Raw genomic sequence first — 21,850 nt, 5'->3', positions numbered from 1 at the left:
GCATTTGTAACGCTAAACTCTGTTAAGGTTTAATATTAGTAGATATACCGTATTACGTAGCTTATCTAGTCGTATAGACAGTACTATAGGCTCTCCTAGCTATAGACTAGTCTAGTTAGGGTCTAGTTAGAAGGCAGTAATATAACGACCCTAGAACTTAGCTAGGGTAGTCCGGTCCGTGTCTGTATTAGACTTCGGAATAGGTAAGAGATCTTACTAGGTCTCCGGATCGATATCGGTTTAGAGCTAATATATGCTGTAATTGTAAGAGCTACTACGTACCTAGAATTTAAAGCGATTCTAGTAATCGATAATACCGAACTTAGGCTTAAGCACTATTCGCTATAGGAGGGTATAGCGACGATAGTAGTAATAGGCAGCGATAGCTAGATTGTCTCGTATATTGTCGCGGGCAATCTTGCGCTACTAATACTTATCGCCGGTAGGGATATTAGGTATATACTTCTATAAAGACTACTACTAGTTATCTATAGCGCTAAAGGTAAGAAACAGGTAAGGCGTACCGAGAGCTATAATATAGATCTTAAGCTACTTCCGCTTGCTAATCTAGAAGGTATAGGTACCTCGCAACTTGTTAGCGTATTTTATAAGGTTAGATAGTACCTTCTTTAACTTATTATCGTTATATAAAGCTAGAGCCGCCTTTAGATCCTTAAGCGAGATCTCTTAATATTTAGGGTTCTACTATACTACGAAATCCGTAATACGATTGCTCTGCTTTCTTATCGATATATTTAAAGCGACGTAACGGAAGCGTAGGTGCTATACGAAGCGGCCGTCTTAGTATTTAAGTATATACTCGATATATTCCTCGTACGATACGGTACGCTATCGGCATTCTACGAAGTCCGTAATACCTATTAGATAGAGTGTTAGAAAAGCGAGAGATAGTAATACTACCGACTTATTAAATTTAGATAGCGGTATACGATCGAATAGCGGCAAGGTTAAGTAATTCTATAGCGGATCTCTAGGACTATCGTACTAAGAGGCTTGTATATAGAGCTCGTTATCCTTATCCTAACGCTACTACTCCTACTAATCGACAACCTCTTATAATTACTAGCGTTAGTCTTTAGGTAGGCGAGCTTAAGGCAGAGCTAACTTAAATAGGTAGTTAGCAAAGTCGTCTTCTTCCTAGCTAGAGACTTCGGCTTATTTAGATAGCTGCTAGGCGGATACGTTTAGAGGTAGCGGGGGAAGATTATCTTCTATATAGTACTAAACATTAATGCGATCGATTACATTATTATCTTATAGTAGGCTAGATAAGCGGTTCTTATCGATAAGGATACTAGAATAGCCCTTATAGTTGTCTTTAAGATATTATAGCTACTAACGGATAATAGCTTAACGGACGCGGAAGTCGCGCTTAAATATACGCTTCGTAGTCTCGTCGCCCTATACTAGTCGTAGTAGAACAGTCTCTAAGTATTTAGGAAGTAGCGGAAGCTCCTACTAAAGCTTACCTATATCGCGAAGAAAGTTAACGACGTTGTTCTTATATCGGTACTAAGCGCCCTTAATAAGCCGCAGCTCGACGTATACGTAAACACGTACGATTAGGATCTCTTCTACTATCGTTAGCTTCGGTAGGTATACTAGGTACTCGCCTAGGTCTATAAGGTTAGCTACTAATATAAGATTAGGCTCTTTAGGCCGCTTGCTAAAGTCGCGTATTAAACGGCACTTCTTATAGATATTATATATAGGAGAGTCTTCGCAGGTATCTAGTTATATATTAAACTAACGCTCTTTGTATCCCTTCTATAGTTCCTTATTCTAGTAGGTCTCTATCTTCTCTTCTTCTAATATAGTAAAGAAGTCCTTAACTAAGTCGTAGTTAATGTCGGCAAGAGCCTTTTAGCTATTAAGATCGGTACGTACTTAAATCGGTAGATTAACTAGATCGGTAGTAAGGAAATAGTTACGAAGGTCCTACTTTTATCGATCTACGTAGATACGCTCGCGCTATCCTAGTCGAGGTACGCGATAAGGTAGTAGATTATCGTCGTTACGAACGATATAGTAAGCTATATAGCAATTCTCGAGTTCTTATAAGCCGTTAGGCAAGTAGAACTCGTATCGCTTAGTCTCGTATCGGCGAAGGATATACTACTTATATTAACTAGCCTTATTATTATCTCTTTTAGTATAATAGCAGCAGACGTCGGTATTAGTATCGGCTTTAGGTACGTCGAACTTGCGGGCAATAGCGCGTAGCTAGTCGCAATTGCTATACTTAAACTAGCGTCGAGTATCTCGAATAGGTAGATAATTAGGGTTACTAGCGGATATACCGATACTACTAAAGGCAGAGCTCGGTAGAATAGGATTACTGCTATACTTAGTCTGCTACTAGCTAGGTTATCTAGCCTATAATAGCTACTAATAGTTACTAGCTAGAACTTTATCGATAGTAGGAGTTAGCGAAGGATTCTTACTAGTATAATACTCTTAACGATATTAACGAGAGATCGTAGCGACTCGGGTTCGAGTAGTTATAGTTACCGGATCGTCGCTACTATACTAACTATAAGCACGAATCCTAGCGGTACTAGATAATTACGAAGAAAGAGGCGGAGGACCTATAGATCTAGGTAGTAGAGGTAGAGAGGGATCGCGCTTTATTAGGTCGCTAGTACGCTATAGCGCAATATCGATATTACTTAAGGCGGACGATAGAGGCAGAATAGAAGACCGCGGAGTAGGAGAAGGAGCGATAGAGATCGGTTAAAACGCGCCTCCTACTCGCGGGATCGGCGTCGGTATTAGTATTAGGGTCTTTAATAGACGGCTACGCTTCGAAGGCGTAGGGGCAACGATCTTATTATCGTCGTCTCTATCTCTAGCGTACTTGCTAATAGCTATAGTAACGCTCTTCTTCTTCTTCTAAGCTACTATATTAGTTAAGCGGTATTAAAGATAATAAGCGGTTAGTCTACCTAGCTTAGCTAGAGTAGCGCGAAGGTTCCTAAACTAGCTGCCCTTCTTCTGCTTACTATACGAGGTATAGGCACAAACTCGACTACCGGGAGTTCTAGCGTTAACCTCTTTATCGTCGAGGTCTATATTATCGAGGTCGTTATCGTCTCGGTCGGAAGATAGCGCTTTCTTAAATAGATTGCCGCCGCTAGGAGGGCCTTATCTACCTAGAGTACCGGCTATAGCTTGCTAGCCGAAATGCGTAGCTATCTTAGTATATAAGTTGTTAAAGTCGAGGTTACTATAGGGAAGTACGAAGTAGAGTAGAAGAGAAAAAGGAAGAAGAGGGAACGCGGCCTCCGTTTATATAGTAACGTCTAACTAGGAAGGTAATACTATACCGAATTAGGCCTAGAAACTTAGAAAAGGAAGTAGTAAAGGTGCGGCTTCTTATATATAATAGATTGCGCTTGCTATATCTAACCGAGATATAACCTATAAAGTATACGTATATCGCTATTAAAGTATATAGGTATATATACGTCTTTATAAGCGCTAGCGCTTAGAGGGAGGGGGGCTAGTCGTCGTAAGCTCCTCCTAAACCCCTTAGTCCCTTACCGCGCGGAGTACTCCTATCTTTACTAACGTTAGCGCTTAGAGGGAGGGGGATAGTCGTTCCTCCTAAACCCCCTCTCTTACCGCGCGGAGTACTCCTATCTTTACTAACGTTAGCGCTTAGAGGGAGGGGGATAGTCGTTCCTCCTAAACCCCCTCCCTTACCGTATAGAGTACTCCTACCTTTGCTAACGTTAGCGCTTAGGGTAGAGGGGAATAGTCGTCGTAGGCTCCTCCTATACCCCCCGTACCTACTATATAGAGTGCTTATATTAGATGCCTTAGGTTCCGTCGTTATCGTATTAATTACTTTTGTTAGCGTTATTTACTAAAAGTGTGCTTAATCGACTTAACTTAGTCGGCTTCTATCTAGATTTAAGATTGCTTAGAATAGGGTTAGGTCTAGGACTGCTTATTTATTAATAATGTTAATTATACTTCTAGTACATAGATTAAACGCTTAATCCTTTAGCCTTATTAAACCTTACCTCGCTGCCTACCTCTTACGCTTCCTTCTAACTACGCTACTATAGCTATCGACGATAAGGGGATATAGGTATATAAGAATTCACGCCTTGCGTCTAATTATAATACGAGCGCGTTCTTATCTACTATAATAGGCGAACGTAAGAGGTATTATAGTACTGCCCCCGCTTTAAGTATATTCGTCCGAGTTCTTTGCGTCTACTCTAGAACAAATAGACCTAGCCCCCTCTTCTTCGTAGATGTACGTAGATTATATAATCTATCTAAACTAAGCTAGGGTACCGAGTCGTAATTTTAGTAGGTTTCTTAAACCGCTATAAGCCGCGCTAGCTAGGTTCTTAGTTGCTTTCTAAACTAACTATATAGGGAATTGTCGGTACTACATTATTGCGAGGTTTCTTCGTAAGATCTTATAGTTGCTTTAGCTATTAATTAAATACATTTAGCAGCCTTTGCTTGTCTATTAAAAAACTTAGTTCGTCTAGTTTCTATAGACATACTACGGTATACGCCGAAGAGTAAGCGTAATAGGTATATTTACTTAGTTAACTTATAATATATTTCGAAGGGCTAGGGTATAACGAGATTTAACCCGCTAGAAAGCCCCGGCTAATTCGCTCTATAGTTTTACTCTAGCATTGTCCTTCTCTTTTACTGCCTATATTCCTGCTAGTTTACCTCTTTTTTCTTAAATACTACGTATCGGAGCCGGCGCGTATCGGAGCCTACGTAGTTAGCGTATTCGGAAGCGTGTATTTATCGCGGTCGGTAGCGTATATTTAGCGTATACGGAAGCGTATAACATCGCGATAAAGGCTATTATTATTGTTATTATTTTAATTGTTAGTAACGTAAAGCAGACTTATTCTTACCTTAGGACTTAATACGTAATTATAATTCGAATTTCCAACTAATAAGAGAAGCCGCTTTATTTTGCGGGCGTATCTTTAAAATTCAGCCTCTCTATACTGCGACTACTATACTGCCTATTAAAGGACGGAAACCAACACTACTACTACTACTTATAGCAATAGTATAGGCTACCGAGGGTAACATAACCTATAGCAATATAGGCAGCTATATTTAGCAAGATAGGATAACGAGACTGTCGCTTAGGCTAATAACTAGAGCCCTGCAATATAGGCATTATAGGAGCGTAATATAAACAATGTACTATACGAGGTTAATGATCTGTCTACTCTATAGAAGGAGGCCTCTTATATAGGCTCAAAACTAGCCTATAGGTATAGGGCCGGTTACTAGCTAATATCCCTCCCTTTCTTCGTATCTAACTAGACACGCTTTACATTGCGCGCTTAAAACAAATATATATGCATCCTTAGCGCTCTTAGCTAAGGCTATTTTCAGAACTCCGTAATAACACCCCCGGGGTAGCATTAATCCTAGATACTATAATTATATAAAAACAACTTCCTAAGCAATACTATATAGACTTACTATTGCTTTAACGCGCCGTAATCCTTACTAGCAATAACCTTATCTGCTAGTCGGCTCTCGAAATCTCCTCCGTATACGTTAAAGCTATTAGTACCGAAGTACTATCCCTTATAGAGAGCTTAATTAACGAGGAGGTTAGTAGCCTTTTCCTTCGTAGTATTCTCCTAATCGTATAGATATTCCTTAAGTCCCTCGTTATTAAGCTAGAGGATCTGTTTAACTTCGTTCTAAACAACGTAACTTAACTAAGGAATCCTACTAACTAGGGCGTCGGAGATATAGCTAAGGCCTTCGATTAAGATAGCCGTAGGGAAAGCGAATAGTACGAAGGAGTTAGAGGCTAGGAGGGCGGTTAGATTGCGGTAGGCTTTAGCAACCTAAGAGACTATTAAGTTCTCGTAGCCCTTAACCTTAGTGCCGTTAATAACGCGAGAGTAGCCTAGGTTAATTAATATACGGTTGCTCTTAGTCTTTAGATTACTATATAGCAGGTATAGCATCTAAATAGAGACCTCGCACTCCTTTAGAGGGTTAAGGATCTACTCCGCTTTACGCCCCTTACTATTAGGCTAACTATCGAATATATAGTCGAGGTCGTCGTCGGTAAGGTGCTTATTAGTAAGCTTGCCGATCTTACTTAGTAGGACTAGGCTACGAGCCTTAAGCTTCTTAACCTAGTTCGTAAAGACCTCGGGCTAATATATACCTTCGATAATAGTAGAGTAGCTAGTCTTATCCTTAGATATAAGGTAGACCTTAATACGTAGGTAACTAACACCCTCGCTAGCTACGAGCTTAACTATATCTTATCCGAGATAAGTAGACTCCTTAGAAGGACAGTTTTTATAAGTACCGCTAACCTTAAAGAACTTAGTAGGCTTAGGGACAGAGATAAGCTTATATACGTAATTAGGTCGAAGGGCGATAGCTAAGAGCTATAGGGCAGAGTGCTAGCGGACGATTTAGTTGCTTATACTATAAGTTTAAAGGGAATTGCGGCCTTCTTACTTAGACTTAGGCATCGCACGTATATACTAAAGGTACATTTTAAACTCCTCCTATATTAGATCGATAAGGAAAGGAAGGTATACTCTACGAGGCTCTTATAACTAACCGAAGACTCGAGGGAAGATAACATTACTAGTCTAACGAAAGCGATCGAAGGAGGTGCCTTAGCTAAGAATACCGGTAACGAACTTGCTCTAGCGATCTATTAGCGTAAGGGCGCGAGTAATAGTACTAGTAGGGTTAAACGCGTAGAGTCCTAGAGATGTTAGGGCGGTAATAGGGCGTCTAGGAAACTAGTTAGCATAGGCCTAATTAGCCTTAAGGGTAGCGAAGGCATCTTAATTAGCGACATTACGTCTAATCTCTAACAGACGGCTAATAAGGACACTCGTCTTAGCACTAGCATAGAGACTATACGCCTTAGCGGCCTTCTTAATATAGCTAGCATATATAGTAAACGGCTCTTCGCCTAGCTTACTAAGGTCGTCGTACTACTAATAGATAGATAGGGCGACAGATACCTTGCCTATATCGCCCTTAGGAACTATATCGATCTCGGTAATAAGATATACGATAGAGTTACTCTTACAAGATCTATAGATATTCTTAGTTAATAGTATCGGCGAGAGGCCTCTATACCTACGCTTACTAAAAGAGCCCTCGGAGGAAATAGTATCTTCTAGTAGCGTATCCGGTATATTAATATCGGAGTCGCTATAGTTAGTACTAGAAGGTATAGTAGACTTCTTAGCGGCCTTCTAGAATGCCCGGCGAGCCTATAGTGCCTTCTAACGCGTTGCTTCTACCTTAGCGCGCTTATCTTAAACTTCTTAGGGGACCTTATAGTTACGGGTCGAGCGACGATCTTATACCTATATCTCTATAGCGAGCGCTAGACTAGTAGCCGTATCGGCTTCCGTCTTAAGACGAAGGACCTTGCGTTTAAGAATATCTACGATAGGAGCCTCTTAACCCTTAATAATAAAACCCGTACTATTAATGCGATAGCCCTTCTCTTTTAGTAGATCTTTAGTAGACTAGGCGTTAAGATCTACTTCGGCAATAGTATCCTTATACCGCTTCTAGTAGGCTATCGTAAAGTCGTTAAGTGCGAAGGTTAAGTTAACTAATTACTTACTATGCTTCTTACTAGTAGTAGAGACTCGATAGATTATAGTATAGGAAAGATACTCTACGCCCTCGCGACGGACCGGATACTTATTAACGAACGACGCAACCTACTTAGTACGCTCTTGTCTATCGTAGGCGAAGTTAATAAGGCTCTTTAGGAGACTACTCGGACCTCCCTACTACTCGAAGGCTTAATTAAGGTTCGTAAAGCGTATACGAATCGTAGTACCCGCCGTCTCGAGGCTATAGATAATAGGAAAGGCTTAATAAAGCTCTATATCCTAAAGAACGTCTCGCTTAAAGATACGCTTACTAATGTCCTAGCGTAAGTTGTTTATACCGTGCGATACTAAGATAGTAGCCTTCTTAATATTTCTATCGATAACGCGTAGCAAGGTACGAGCGGTCTTAATCTTCTTTTAAAGGTCGTCGATAGCGGTAACGATCTAGAAATAGTGCTCGAGACTAGTTATAGCGACTAAGGCGCTATCGGAGGGGGCTTCGATCGGGACTAATACGGCTAGGTTAAGGGCTAGTAGGTTGCTACTACTACTAGCGCCTAGCGGATTTAGGGCGCCGGAAGATATCTTAGTCGACCGGAGCGGAAAGGAGTTAGTAACGAATTTGTAAAAACGTTCGTAGCTTGTTAATAATAATTAAAGGTTTTAGATAAAAGAAGGGGGAGGGGGTAGGCGGTAGTAAGTTAGTTAGCGTTTAAGTAGAAGAAAGAGCTTAGAAAGCTCGCCTTAAATAGAGTATAAAGGTAGCGTAGTCTATATATTCCGGTAAAGCAAACGGATAACGACTATATATAGACCCTAAAAAGTAAAGCTATATACGAGACTCCTTTGTTAGTAGGGCAGGCTAAAGTTTAATAATCGATCTAGCTAATTGCTAGTAGCGACTACGCGCCTTTATTAACCTCTAGCTTTCGTAGATTCTCGCGTACTCGAAATATAACTAGTTAGTTCGAGCACCTAGTAGTAATCTATAGTAGTAAGGCTAGCGGGACTAATAATACCCCCGGGGTAGCATTAGCTTTTCTTTAGAGATGCTCGGCAACTAGGAGCAAATCGCCTAGGCCTAGCGTAGCTTATATTAGCCTATAGCACTATCGTTATAGATATAGCATTACCTTTTATAGTAGTAGGTATATAAACGTAGCCCGTACGTTCTTCTTTCTTCTAGATACTAAGCTTAGCGGCCTAAGGTCCCTATTCTTAGAGGCTATAGGCCTAGGTTGCTACGTCTATCTAAGAGCTAGGAAGGGAGAGGGATCCTCCCTTTCTTAGTATCCTACGTAGCTAATACTAATTAAGGCAGGAACAATCTTCTCTAGCGGAGTATCTTATTATCGTTGCTACCTAAGGGCGGTTGCTAGAAACTAGGAAACTAGAGGGAAGTAGTCCTAGAAGGGCGGGAGGTTAGGTTCGGCTAGCTTCCGAATGCTACCCCCGGGATATTATTCGGAAGTTATTCCTCGTATAGTTCTTTCTAAGGAAAAATAAAAAGAGTAAAGCTATAGCAACATTAATCGAAGGTAAAAGAGCAAAACAACCGATAAGGTAAAAGTAAAAGAGGGTAATAACCGAGAGTATTAATATTAGTAGGAATAGGTAGTAAGGACTAAAGCTATAGGGCGGTACTATATTAATAGCGCGGAGAATAGTTAATAGAGGCAAGGAAAGCAACGTAGTAGAGGTAGGAAAGGACATACGATTATTTAGTCTCGGGATCGTCTAGCTATAATTCTAGGCGGTCTTTATCGCTAGACTAGTTAGGTTCCTCGGAGTTAGAGTTAGATAGCTAGAAGTCTAGTTTACTATCGGAATCAATATCGGAAATGCTCTATATATAGTTAACCCGTATATAACCCTCCCTTTGTTCTTAAGTTATTCCTAATAGCTTACTAAGACGAATCTAGGGATAGGTATAGTTCTTAGGCAGAACAGGATCTATAATAGCGGTAGGATCCTCCTCCCGATAGGTATCTAAGGACGGTAAAGGGTCTATAGAGGTACTAACTTCCTTCTCGGTCGGCGGAGGGTAGGCAGGTTCGCGTAACTTAACGATCTTCTTTAGATTAGCCCGAGGGTAAGTATACTTTAAGGTAGTACTATCTAGCTCCTAAAGAAGGTATACGGAACCCGAGTAAAGGACCTCCTTTACTCTATAAGGACCCTTCTGCTTAAAGGCTAGCTTATAAGAGTAACTATACTCTAGTTCGGACCGGTATAGAAGGACTATATCGCTAACCTTTAGAGGTTCCTAATTAATAGCATTATAGTTATTAAAATACTACTTAGCCTCTTCCCGAAGGCGACGTTGTCGAGTAAGACCCTCTTAAGAAGTCGTAGTTATATCCTTAAGAGCCTTAGCCCGTAGAGTAAGAAGATCTGCCCTAGTACGAATAGACCCCTAATCGTAAACGCCGTACGTATAATAGGACAATTTAATAGGAAGAACGGCGTCCCTCCTAATTATAAGTTCCGCCGGCGTAAGCCTAGTCGTATCGATAATAGTAGTTCGGTCTACCTAGAGAAGGGCTAGGACGCGGGTAGAGATAGGAACTAATCTGTCTCTACTATTAGTTATCTTAGATAGGGCATTAATTAACGACCGATAGCCGCGCTTAATAATAGCATTCGACTAGGGATAGTATAGGGAGATACGAACGTTCTTCGCCCCGTACGAAACAAGTAGCGCTTAAACCTCCTTAGCTATATTGTTCGTAGCGTTGTCTAAGATAACCTCGTAAGGTGTTCCCTAGCGGTAAAACAGATCCTTAAATAGGAAGGTAGCTATATTACGGGCATTAATAGTACCGCAACCCTTATAGAAATAATAGGCCTCCGGCTATCGAGAAAGACCCTTTCGAATAATATATAGGCTATTATTACGGCTAAGATAGACCCTATCGCTATACTACCGCTCCCTAACTAACTAGGTAGTAGGGATACGTAGCTCTCCTAGACGTCGGTAGCTATTCCTAAAGTTGCACTTAGGATAGCTCTTATAGTAGCGGGAGATATTAGCCTATACGCCGTCCTACTAGTAGCGTCGACGAAGGATATCGAAGGTGCCCTCCGCCGCCCGGTAGCCGAGCTTATCGTAAACAGAACGAAGGATTTCTTATCGGGCTACTAGATCGTTAATAATACGCTAGAGCGGTAAAGGACGGAAACTAACACTACTACTACCACTTGTAGCAATAGTATAGGCTACCGAGGGTAACATAACCTATAGCAATATAGGCAGCTATGTTTAGTAAGATAGGATAACGAGACTATCGCTTAGGCTAATAACTAGAGCCCTGCAACATAGGCATTGTAGAAGTGTAACATAAACAATGTGCTATACGAGGTTAATAATCTATCTACAATACAGAAGGAGGCCTCTTATATAGGCTTAAAACTGGCCTATAGGTGTAGGGCCGGTTACTAGCTAATAGCGGTATATTAACTATAGCCTATTGCTAAAGAATGCGATCCTTAATAAGGAACCTCCGAGAATAGCGAATAATACGACGGTATTAACTCTTTAATAGACCGGGAGCTCTCTTTATATAAGTAAGGAAGTAGGCGATATTATAGGAGTCGTTAGAGTAGACCCTATTAAGGATATTATTCCTACCTAGTTCGCCCGCCTTAGTATCGTCCTAGTCCTCGCCGTTAGTAGTAGGGTCTTCGTTAGGCTAGTTACTAGGTTAGTCGTCGGCAGTAGACCTAGTAATTACCGATATAGCGTTAATATAGAAGGTAGTAAAGAAGGTGCGGTTAATAACCGCGTCGATATCCTCTTCTTCTATTATCTCGGCGATGTCCTCCTCTATAGTAGGCCTTCTAGAAAGGCTATCCGGTCTAGTATACTTCTTGCTAGGAATATAGAAGACGTCGAAATTAAACAAATAGATCTAGGCAACCTACTAAGCTATCGTAGAGTTAGGTAGGTCGGAGGCTATACGGTTAAGTTAATAGACTAGCGTCTAAGCGTCGACTTCTAGGCGAAAGAATACTCTAAAGAGCTAAGGTCGGAACTTCTTAAGAGCCTTATAGATACTAAGGCACTCTCGCTTGCTAGCATCGTATTAGGCCTCGATTAGTTTCTATAGACCGGACTCGTACCGGATAGGGTAACGTAAGGAAGGCTCCTTACGATTATACTATATTAGTATCTCGCTATAGCCTTCCCCGCTCGAGTCGATAGCAACAATTAGTAGACCTACGCCTTCCGAGTAGTTAATAGAGGTAAGCGTAGGCGCGCTAATAAGTGCCTTAGTAACCTTGTCCTTAGCGGCTTAGTAAACGGAGGTCTATTTAAACTCTATATCCTTCTTAAGTAAGGCGTATAGAGGCTTGTATACTAACGCAAAGTTTTCGACCTAGATATAGAAGTAGGAGACTACTCTAAGCTAGATCCGGATATCTTTCTAACAGGTAGGGTCTAGCTAGGATACAATCTTTAGGACCCGTATATTATTAGGATAGCGGCCGTTCTTATTAGTAATAAACCCGACAATGTTTATACGCTTATGTAGGAGCTAAAGTTTCTCCCTATATACTATTAGATTAGCCCGCTCTAAGTCGTAGAGGACACTATCGAGGTTCTAGATATATTTAAGAAAGAACCTCCGGATGCCCGGCTCTACTTCTTCGTTATTATACCTAGTTTTAGGACCTTTAATACCGATGTCGTCGAGGAAAGGCATCGTAGTATAAGAAATATAAGCCGCGAGGACTTAGTTTATAATACGCACGAACTAGACTACTAAGTTAGTCGCCCCTTAGGAAAAAGTAGTCTGTCTATATAGTCTAAGAGGCGTTTCGAAACTAGTTAGGTCTCTACTGTTAGGGTAGAGAGGTATCTAGTCGTAGCCCGAGAACATATTAACTAGCGAGGCTACTATACAGTTAGTAAAGGCTTCTAAGAACCTATTAGTCTCCGGAGGAAGATTAGTATCTCTAATCGTAACTACGTTAAACTTCTAGGTAGCGTTAATTAGCCGATACTTCTTTAGTTCCCTAGGAGCTATCTTCTTCTAAACTAGGAAGTATAGATTGCGATACGAGGCATAGGAAGGCTCTAAGGTGCTAGCCTCTATACGCTGCTATATTATATCCTTAACTATACCTCTTAGGCTTAGGTTTAGCTTAAACCCTAGGTAAGCCTAAGGCTTATACTCGATCGTTCGGATCCTCTATAGAGGGGCAACCTCCGGATTGATCCTACCTAGATACGTAAAGTTATATACTAATACGGCTTTACGGTTGTATAGAAGCTCGTATAGTAAATCTAGTTTAAGATCCGAAAGCTCGATACTAGGTTTAATATTCGCTAGTCTCTCCGGCGTTAGCCTTAATCCCCTAGGAATAGTAGAGAACTTTTTAGTAATATACCTCTAGTCGTATAGACTATCCCTAGATATTAATATCGCTTCGCGGTTAAGGCACTTTTATCGCTAGTTAGGATTTCCGCTAGGATTAGACCTATTAGTTATATATACGCTGCCTTTTACGGGCTTAATCTTGTTAGCTACCCTCTTATATAGGGTATATATACTAACCGCTCGTAATACCCGAGCCCTCTCTCTTTTACGCTAGGCCCGGAGATTAGCGTAATAGAACAGCGCGTAAACTTTATTAGAAGTCTCCTTAAGTTAGTAGGTATATAGCTAGTAATCCTAATTTATAATTCCGGCGAAAACGTTAGATTCCTAATAATACCCCTAGGGTAGTATTCGATCGGCGCTCCGATTAGTTAGTTCGGATTCGGGCTCGGGTAGATCCGCTTCCGGCGGCGATACCTACGATAGCATTATTACCGAGATTCGTATACTAGGTAGTCGTTATACTATTATACTCGCTATCGCTTCGAGCATTCGTCTCCTTAGTATAGAGCCTAGAAACTAGCCTTATCGTACGGAGCGGCGTACCTCTAGATATAATCTATTTAAGCTATATTAACTTATAGCGCAGATTACCGGTCTTATAACCGCGCTATAGCGTTTCCCGAAGAGCGTTTAGAAGTAGTAAGGATATCCTCGTAGGACTTGTAGCTAGTGTTTCCGATATAACTAGTAAATACGACTCGGTTGCCCTTCTAGTTAGCGATAGTTCCTTCCTAGGAGCTATCGTCGCAGTTGCGCTAGATACCCTAGGTTATACGAGACTATAGACGACCTAGAATAATTAGCGTATTCGGGTTAGCGGCAATCTAGAAGGTAAAGGAAAAGCATATACCGAAAGCGTCTACTATAATATTATAGTAGGCACCTACTAGCGTAACCTCTCTATTTACTTCCTATATACTAAGGGAAATATCTCTATTTATTAGCAGTCGGAGCTGTTTAGCCTAGCGCTTACTTATAATAAGTAACTCTAAACTATTATTAAGTATTGCTAGCAACTACTAAATATAGCTTCCGATAGTAACTTAAATATAGATAGCGGGAACGACAGTAAAGGAACGGGTAACTGCGGAAAGGTCTATATTATTAGGGATAGAGTAAAGTTCCTTAGGTCGAGGAGGTCCTACTCGACCGATTTGTTAGCTAGTAAATCGGACAGCCTTAATAGAAACTAAAACCGAAGCAGGGTCGGCATTATTACTATCCCCTCGGCCTATCTCTTTAATCCCCTCTTCGTTAGTATTATCGATAGTCTCCTAGCTCTCGTAGGTTACTAATTCGCCTTCTACTAACTCCTAGGCCTCTAAAAATTTAGGAAGGAACTATAGGGAAGAGACGTCGATATAGTCCTCTCGCCTTTGTTTATATCGGAGGGCTGCGAGGTCTTTTATAAAGGTAGCATCGTTAGGGATTCGGCTCTAGAATAGGTTAGTAGGCAAACTATATACTAATAGCTCTCCTATAGATACGTTAGACTTAAGGTCTAGGAACTATAAAGCCTAGAAGAGAGTATTTGCCTTTATATCGTAGGAGTTAGTAGGCCCGGCACTATACTTCTTTATATACCTATTAAAGCGAAAGCTCTTTAGGTCGGCTAACTTTCGTTTATAGGCCGGCGGGTTAGCTAGGCCTAGGGTACTACTAAGGTCGGTAGTATTATCCTCTATATTAATATCTAGAGTCTCTAGGACCTCCGGAGTAGCTATACTAGCTCGGATTGTACGGTCTTTAGCTGTCTAGAGTATCTTAGTCTTAGCGACTAATTCTCGCTATTTCTTAGCCTTATTAGCTACCTGCTTCTTAAGTATCCTAGTAGGGGCTGCCGTACTAGAGCGGGTAGGGTTCTACGGGCTCTTACCCTTGCCCTAGAACTAGGTTTAGGACGACTAAGTTTAGGACCCTTGACTTTAGTAGGCTTAGTAGTACCGTTACTACTCCGCTCCTTAACCTATTTTGCCCTAACCTTCTAAGTTTCTCGTTTAGTAATAGCGGCGAGGGTACTATTCCTAGTATCCTTAAACTCGATCTTGCTACTATACTTCTTCTCTAGAAGACTCCTAAGTTAAGGCAGCTTCGGAGCTCTACGATCCTACTCGAAGTTAATCTTATCGCCGGTATCGGTATAGTAGAACCGACTATTTGCTTGTGTAACGAGCTTCCTCTTAAGAAGCTCTTTCTAGATAGGGCAGTCTAATTAAACATATTTAAAACCGCCGTATATCTAGCACTTGCTATCTAAGTTAGAATAGATCTTCCGTATAGTATAGACGTTAACTAAAGGGGCCTTAGGGTAGTTAGGATCGGAAACCTAGTAGACCGGTAGTATATCCTTTAGTATGCTAGTATTAATAACTTCCCTAACTCGCTATAGTGCTTTCGTATTAAGGTTGAGCTAGGCTAGGGATTTAGCTAAGTCCGTAACGTCCTAAGAGTGCTTAGTAATAGTAGGAGTTACGGTCTTAGGACCGCTCTATAACTTAGGAAGGAACTTAGGTCCCTTACTTCCCGAGGCGTCGCTCTTTACCTAAGCTAGGTTATTCCGGTCCTCGTCGTAAATAAACTTCTTCGTATCGGCGGAGCTATTAATATCGTCTTTAATAGCCTCTAGGACCTTTTATACTTCCTAAAGGTCTCGGGATTAGCTTTGCTAAGCTTATAGCGACGGAAGACACGCTTAGCCGTAGACTACGGTAACCCTTTAAGGAGTAGCCTCGTTCTCTAAGAATTCTCGAGGTCCTACTAGTCGATACCGTCTGCTAACTTAACAAACTCGCGGACGTACTCCTTTAGGTCGTTATCTTCGGTGCGCCTCTCTATATAGAGGTTCTTAAGCTACGTACGACTGCCTTTAATATAACGGCTATCGCGATCCTAATACTCCCTTATAAAGGCCTACTTAAAGACCTCCTAGTCGGTATTAGACTTGTCGTCCTTTTCTAGGTAGCTAACTAGGGTTCTAAGGGTTCGGTAAAGCTTAGTAATAGTAGTCCTCGTAAGGGACTAGACCTTGTACTAGTCCGACTTCTCTTCGAGTCCGTACTTAGCTAAGTTGTCCTTAAAGCGTTCTACGTACGCCGTAGCGTTCTACCCTTCGAATAAAGGGTTTCTACCGCTACCTAGCTCTAGTAGGCGACGCCTGTTTTAACGGAGAAGCTTAGTTTGCCCTTAGATTATCTTTATAACGATATTATAGAGAGCCTCGGGCATAGAAGGCTCGATAGCCCCTAGGTCGATAGCGCTTATAACAACTAGTCGTCGCCTAATTTCTTCGTTAATAGGGTCCGGTAGGTTATTAGATTCCGAAGATTCCGCTAATTCGTAATACTCGCTTTCGCTAGAGCTTATTCGATTGTTATAAAGTAGTTAAAATAAAATGCTATAGGAAAGTGTTTTTAGTATATATTGTAGGTTTAGCTTGTTTCGATATTACTATACGAGAAAATAGTATACTAGGCTGTTTTCTTCTAATATTACCCCTAGGGTAGCATTAGAGTTTGGCCTCCTAGGGGTCGCCTAGACACCTCTAGGAGCTTTAATTTAGTAAACTTAGATAAAAGCCGCTCGGAGGAAGGAACTACAATCTCTATTTATACCTAGATCCTAGAAACTAGCCGCTTTACTAACTATCGTTATCTCCTTTAGCTAGGTAGGGGGCGGGGACCTTCTTTTTCTAGTAGAAGGCTAAGTACTATCCGAACGAGGTAGCGAATCCCGAAACAATCTACCCGGTTAATAGGGGAACTGTCTAGGCATCCGACCTATAATCTAGAAATTGCTATTATATAGATAGTCTTAGCGGGGCCCGCTAAGGTCGATAGGTAATTAATCTATCTCCCTCTCTTAGGCTAGGCGGTAGCTTATCTCGAGTAAGCGGTACTAAATAGGTCTTCGACCCGGAGCTAAGTCCTTAGAAGCTAGCTATAGTTATAGACTAGGCCCTAAGCTGTAATAGTCCTAAGGGTTTGTAGCTTTTCGGAGTTAAAGCGATGCCCTCGTTAAGAGGTTTCTCTACTTATCGTAACGGCCCCTTAAGATACTTTAGTATCGTCTATATTATAGGCTCTTATCGTACCCTCGCTTCGGTTATAGCTATTCGTACCTAGAGACTACCTTTAATATACCCGAACCTGTTAGATATAAAGAGATAGCCCTACCTTCGGCTTTAATAAAGGACGGAAACTAATACTACTACTACTACTTATAGCAATAGTATAGGCTACCGAGGGTAATATAACCTATAGTAATATAGGTAGCTATATTTAGTAAGATAGGATAACGAGACTGTCGCTTAGGCTAATAACTAGAGCCCTATAATATAGGTATTATAGGAGCGTAATATAAACAATGTGCTATACGAGGTTAATAATCTGTCTACTCTATAGAAGGAGGCCTCTTATATAGGCTTAAAACTAGCCTATAGGTGTAGGGCCGGTTACTAGCTAATACTATATTTACTAACTAATCGTATATATATACGTTATATAGCACTAATCTAATTTGTTCTCGAGCTCTACGCCAGATCCACTAGACACCTTCTATAACTATTTACTCGCTTCGCTCGCTTAGGTTACTCTAGGTGCCTGTTGGATCTGTCGCTCCGCTCGAATCATGTCAGATGGAAAGTGAAGTCTTCAAGTCAGCAAGTACATGTGGAAGGCGCGCTGCAAGGTTTGAGCTCTCACGGTGCCAGTCGGGGCCCGCATGTGAGTTGTGCCTTCATGTACTGCACGTCAAATATTAGCAGGTAGAATATACATCAACGAGCGAACGTTAACTCTTTTGAAAAGACTCTTCATATTACATCTCCTATAATCGCTATACATGCTTCCGGCCTCGACCGTACTTTCAATGCTCCATTTCATCCAAACGCCAAGCCTATGATTCGGTGCCGCTATCTGGTCCACTTTCTGCTCTTCATTACTGAGGTGATCGCATGTCTGATGATGATGCCAGCCTTCTCTGTCTCTTTCTTGGTCAAACCGGTGGTGATGCAGACCTTGATAGCGGGTCTGGCCTGCCATTCCTTCTCAAGGTCTTTGGGTGCCACGCCGAGCGCTTGAGGCATGGACTTGAGGCGTGTGATAAGAACGCCGTTATTGAGGGCCTATTGCGAAGTTTAGGTATGTAGCTGTAATAGAAGTTATCAATGTACTCACCTCGTCCACACAATCTTGCAGCACCGCTTCCTGCTCTGCTCTCGTAAAGCCACGGTCCTGGACGTGCTGGTCCTTGAGCGTGAGAAGCATGATTGGATTCTCGGGCGAGCTTGTGCACTGCACCCAGTCGCTCCTCGGATCCAATTGCGCTCGCATTGCCTTGATGTTTTCGCGTAGATTCTGAATGATGCTTGGCTCTTCTTGCAGTATTGTGACTGTCTCGGACGCAGTGGTGGCCAAGAATGCAGGAAGCGCTGCAGAGAACGTGTAGGCCGCAGCAGACAGACGCTGATGTTCAACGACCTCTTCCGTGCCTGCACAGAAACCTCCGCCACTAGACATGGCACCAGCAAGACCGCCAATGATCATGTCGACGTTGTTAGGATCCACGTTTTGATGTTCAGTCACACCCTTGCCGGTCCTTCCCAAAATGCCATATGACCAAGTCTCGTCAAGAATGATTCTGAACTTGTACTTGAACTTCATCTCGATGATCTTGGGCAGATCCACCATGTCTCCAACATTCTCAAACAGTCCTTCTGTTACGATGAACCGTCTCGTCAATGGCTTGCCCTGACCTGATTTGACCACCTTTTGCAGCACGCGCTCGAGGTCCTCCATATCGTTGTGCTCGTACCAGTAGACGGTGCTTCTCGAGATTTGTATTCCTTTGCGCACAGGATAGTTTACAGCCTTGTCGGCAACAATGATATCGCCTCTCTTGCTGAATGCCGGTATCACACTGCTGATGGTCGAGAAGCTCTGGGCATAGATAATCGCAGCCGGCACACCTAGATGCGCAGCGATATCTGCCTCGCTCTTCATGTGCACGTCCTGTGTGCCGTAGAAGCCAGGAGGTGAACAGGGACCAACACCATATGTGCGCACGGTGTTGATGGCCTTGTTCGTAAGATCTTGATTGGCGGCAAAGTTGTAGTGATTGTAGCTGGCAAGATTCGTTACCGTTCGTCCGTTGGTGAGTTTGGCCTTGGGTGCTGCTGGCCCAGCAATGATGGGTCTTTTCTCGTTTTCGTGTCGCTCAAAATCGGTCTCTTCGCCAGCCAATGGCTCTGGCTGCCATTCCTCCACCAATTCGTCAATCTCATACTCGCTCAGCGGTATGTTCTTCCCCTTTTTGGTGCTGTATGTAGGCGTCAAGAAGTATTTCACGGCAAAGAGGAACAAGAAGAGCTCGACGACGCTTCGCACGGGATCATTCTGGTATGATGAACGGATGTATCGTATTACAATGGAGGAACCTGGGATCTTCTGTAAGGAGGCAGCAACATTGTCGATGAAGGCGAGCGCAGTGGTCGGGAGTTCGCCGGCTTGCAGCGACGCAAGGGTTGTGTTCATGGTGAGATGGAGGTATGAGGTCTGCTGTGTCGAGATGTGTCGCTGTCGCTGGCCGCGCTGTTCGGATTCTACCGCATACCGGTATCTTGTCGTCTCACGTGTGTTGCAACTTGGTAGATTGCAATGACGGCTAAGCACATGGTGTCCCACTGTCCCTGCATCAGCGCAGGCATGCCGTGATGCCAAAGTTGTGGCCGCCCCGACCCGCCCGGACCAAGTCTTGTGGCCAATCTACACCATCACTTCACCTGGACGCCTTCTCATATGCATCAGACAGGGCGTGCAATTACCAACATTGCTCTTCCTCCCGGCGGTATAACAGTAATAATCCAAGGCCGCATGTGAACGCGTTGACTCGCATCAAGCGATGCCGATGCCGATGCCGATGCCGCCTCGCTACGGTGTAGCTGCGGTTTGCAGTGGTCGCGGCCACATTGACTCAGCTATGCGCCGTCAGCAGCCATCTCAGGTAGAACTAAATACAGCTCACCTCTATGGCTTCAGATGTTGGGGATGCTTCGAAAAATCCAAACTTCCCGGCCAAAGTATCTCATTCATGACGCGATATGTCTGCGCAGCAAAAGCAGCACCATGGCCCAACACCTGGTCAAGGAGAGGTACATGTCACTTGGGGCCACCGGTTCCGCTGGACCGCAGACCACCTCTCGCGAGAAGAATACAACCGCCTCCGAATGACCTACGACGAACTCGCCGAGGACTGTCTGGACATTCTTGAATCGAAATTCGCTCCAGCCCATGCCAAACCGTCCTCTCCAATTGATGCTTATGCTCTTCTCGAGAAACATCATGCGGAAGATCCCACACTTTCTCGACTCTGGTCAGAAGTAACCGAGCTTCCTCCTTGGGTCGACTGGGAGCAGATCGCTCGAGGCCAGGACCTTTACTACCGATATGGAGCCGCCACACTCACTGCCCTAGCATATCAAAGCCTGATCGGAGGTACTGGGAGCAGTGGCGATGTTTCCGAGGTCTTGACCAGGACCGGCGGCTTCGCAGTCAAGGCAGCTCGTAGGCGTCTGCTCGAAACCCAGCAATTCAGTCTGCAAGTCACCGAGTCATTGGCCTCCGTTCGACCTGGCGGTGCTGGTTTTGCAACGGCACTCCGCGTACGATTCCTGCATGCACGAGTACGCCGCCGAATTATGCAACTCGCCGCCACTCGCCCATCATATTATTCCGCCGAGAAGCATGGCGTACCAGTCAACGATGCGGACTCCATCGGGACTATTGCTGCATTCTCGTCAAACTTGATCTGGGGAGGACTCCCCAGGCAAGGCATCTACTTGCGACCTCAGGAGATTCTCGACTACCTGGCACTGTGGCGGCTTGTTGGGTTATACATGGGTGTGCCAACAGACCATTTCGCAACACCTGAGAAAGCCAAGGCCATCATGGAGATCAATCTTCTCTACAGCTACAACCCAACACCAACCTCGAAAATGCTCGCCTGGAACATGATCCGTGCGCTTGAGCTTGAGCCTCCATTCTACGCTTCGAGAGCGCTGATAGAGGTCAACCTCCGCTGGCTGAATGGAAACGAGCTCGCGGACGCTATGGACATCAGCCGCCCGACACCCTACTATTGGGCTTTGCGAGCCGGCCAGACTGTCTACTTCGCCGCCATGTGCTACATCAATCGCAGCATCCCTCTCTTCGATAGATGGCAGATTCGGACCTTCAGACGCGAACTGTGGTCAATGGTTCTTGATGAGAAGAAAAATGGACTAGGACGCTTATCTGTGTTTGACTTCAAATACGTACCAGTCATTGGCTTCCAGACTCATGGGGAAGGCGATGTTGATAAACCGGTTCCGGTGTTTTGGACAGCGGACCGTAGAGCGCTGTTCAGCTTACTCATGCCTGTTATTGTTATAATTGCTACGACGTGGGCAATGTTCCGTGCATTATCCTACTTATCCGTCTTTTAACGCTGCATGGAACGAATTGGTATAGCTATTTGAGGTCATCAAGAACCAAGCAAAGCGCCTTCATTTTTTTCTGCCGAGATTATAAAACTCTACTCGTTCATAAGTCATGACCCCATCTTCCTTCAATCTCAACAGCGCCACCAAACGCCCGACGGGATGTACAGTGTACAGTCTTGGTGCCATGTCCCCGGCGTGTTACACAACTCGTAACCGAATATCACGATACGAGCCGTCCAGTACCGTTCTCGTACGTATGGAATGGATGATCACATGCAAGTTCGCTGACATTCTCCCTCCCCTCCCACGCCCCGTCTAATAGATTCCTTCCTTCTCCTGCC

General features: G+C 43.2%; 2 protein-coding genes across 2 annotated transcripts; one reads left to right on the top strand and one right to left on the bottom strand.

Moving 5' to 3' along the window:
- Positions 1 to 17,832: 17,832 nt before the first annotated feature.
- On the bottom strand, positions 17,833 to 19,645 carry MYCFIDRAFT_57486 (uncharacterized protein). The gene is made up of 2 exons (XM_007933133.1): positions 18,208 to 19,645; positions 17,833 to 18,155 (listed from the first exon to the last, which is right to left on the bottom strand). Exons 1-2 carry the CDS (start codon positions 19,561 to 19,563, stop codon positions 17,943 to 17,945), a joined length of 1,569 nt encoding a protein of 522 aa, XP_007931324.1. The 5' UTR covers positions 19,564 to 19,645; the 3' UTR covers positions 17,833 to 17,942.
- Positions 19,646 to 20,129: 484 nt separating this feature from the next.
- MYCFIDRAFT_191312 (uncharacterized protein) lies at positions 20,130 to 21,722 on the top strand (the record flags this gene model as incomplete). Its single annotated transcript, XM_007933556.1, has 2 exons — positions 20,130 to 21,341; positions 21,684 to 21,722. The coding sequence occupies 2 exons, from the start codon at positions 20,130 to 20,132 to the stop codon at positions 21,720 to 21,722; spliced, it is 1,251 nt and encodes a 416-aa protein (XP_007931747.1).
- Between the last annotated feature and the right edge of the window lie 128 nt (positions 21,723 to 21,850).

Source organism: Pseudocercospora fijiensis (assembly GCF_000340215.1).
Source record: "Pseudocercospora fijiensis CIRAD86 unplaced genomic scaffold MYCFIscaffold_10, whole genome shotgun sequence".
In the NCBI taxonomy this organism is placed as follows: Eukaryota; Fungi; Ascomycota; class Dothideomycetes; order Mycosphaerellales; family Mycosphaerellaceae; genus Pseudocercospora; species Pseudocercospora fijiensis.
This window is presented reverse-complemented; position numbering and strand designations above follow the sequence as displayed.

What these genes read in the sequence shown, in the direction of transcription:
- MYCFIDRAFT_57486 (XM_007933133.1), bottom strand. Translation starts at nt 19,563, where the DNA reads ATGAACACAACCCTTGCGTCGCTGCAAGCCGGCGAACTCCCGACCACT. An exon ending in TGCAAGATTGTGTGGACGAG is followed by an intron (nt 18,156 to 18,207) that starts GTGAGTACATTG and finishes ACTTCGCAATAG; the next exon opens with GCCCTCAATAACGGCGTTCT.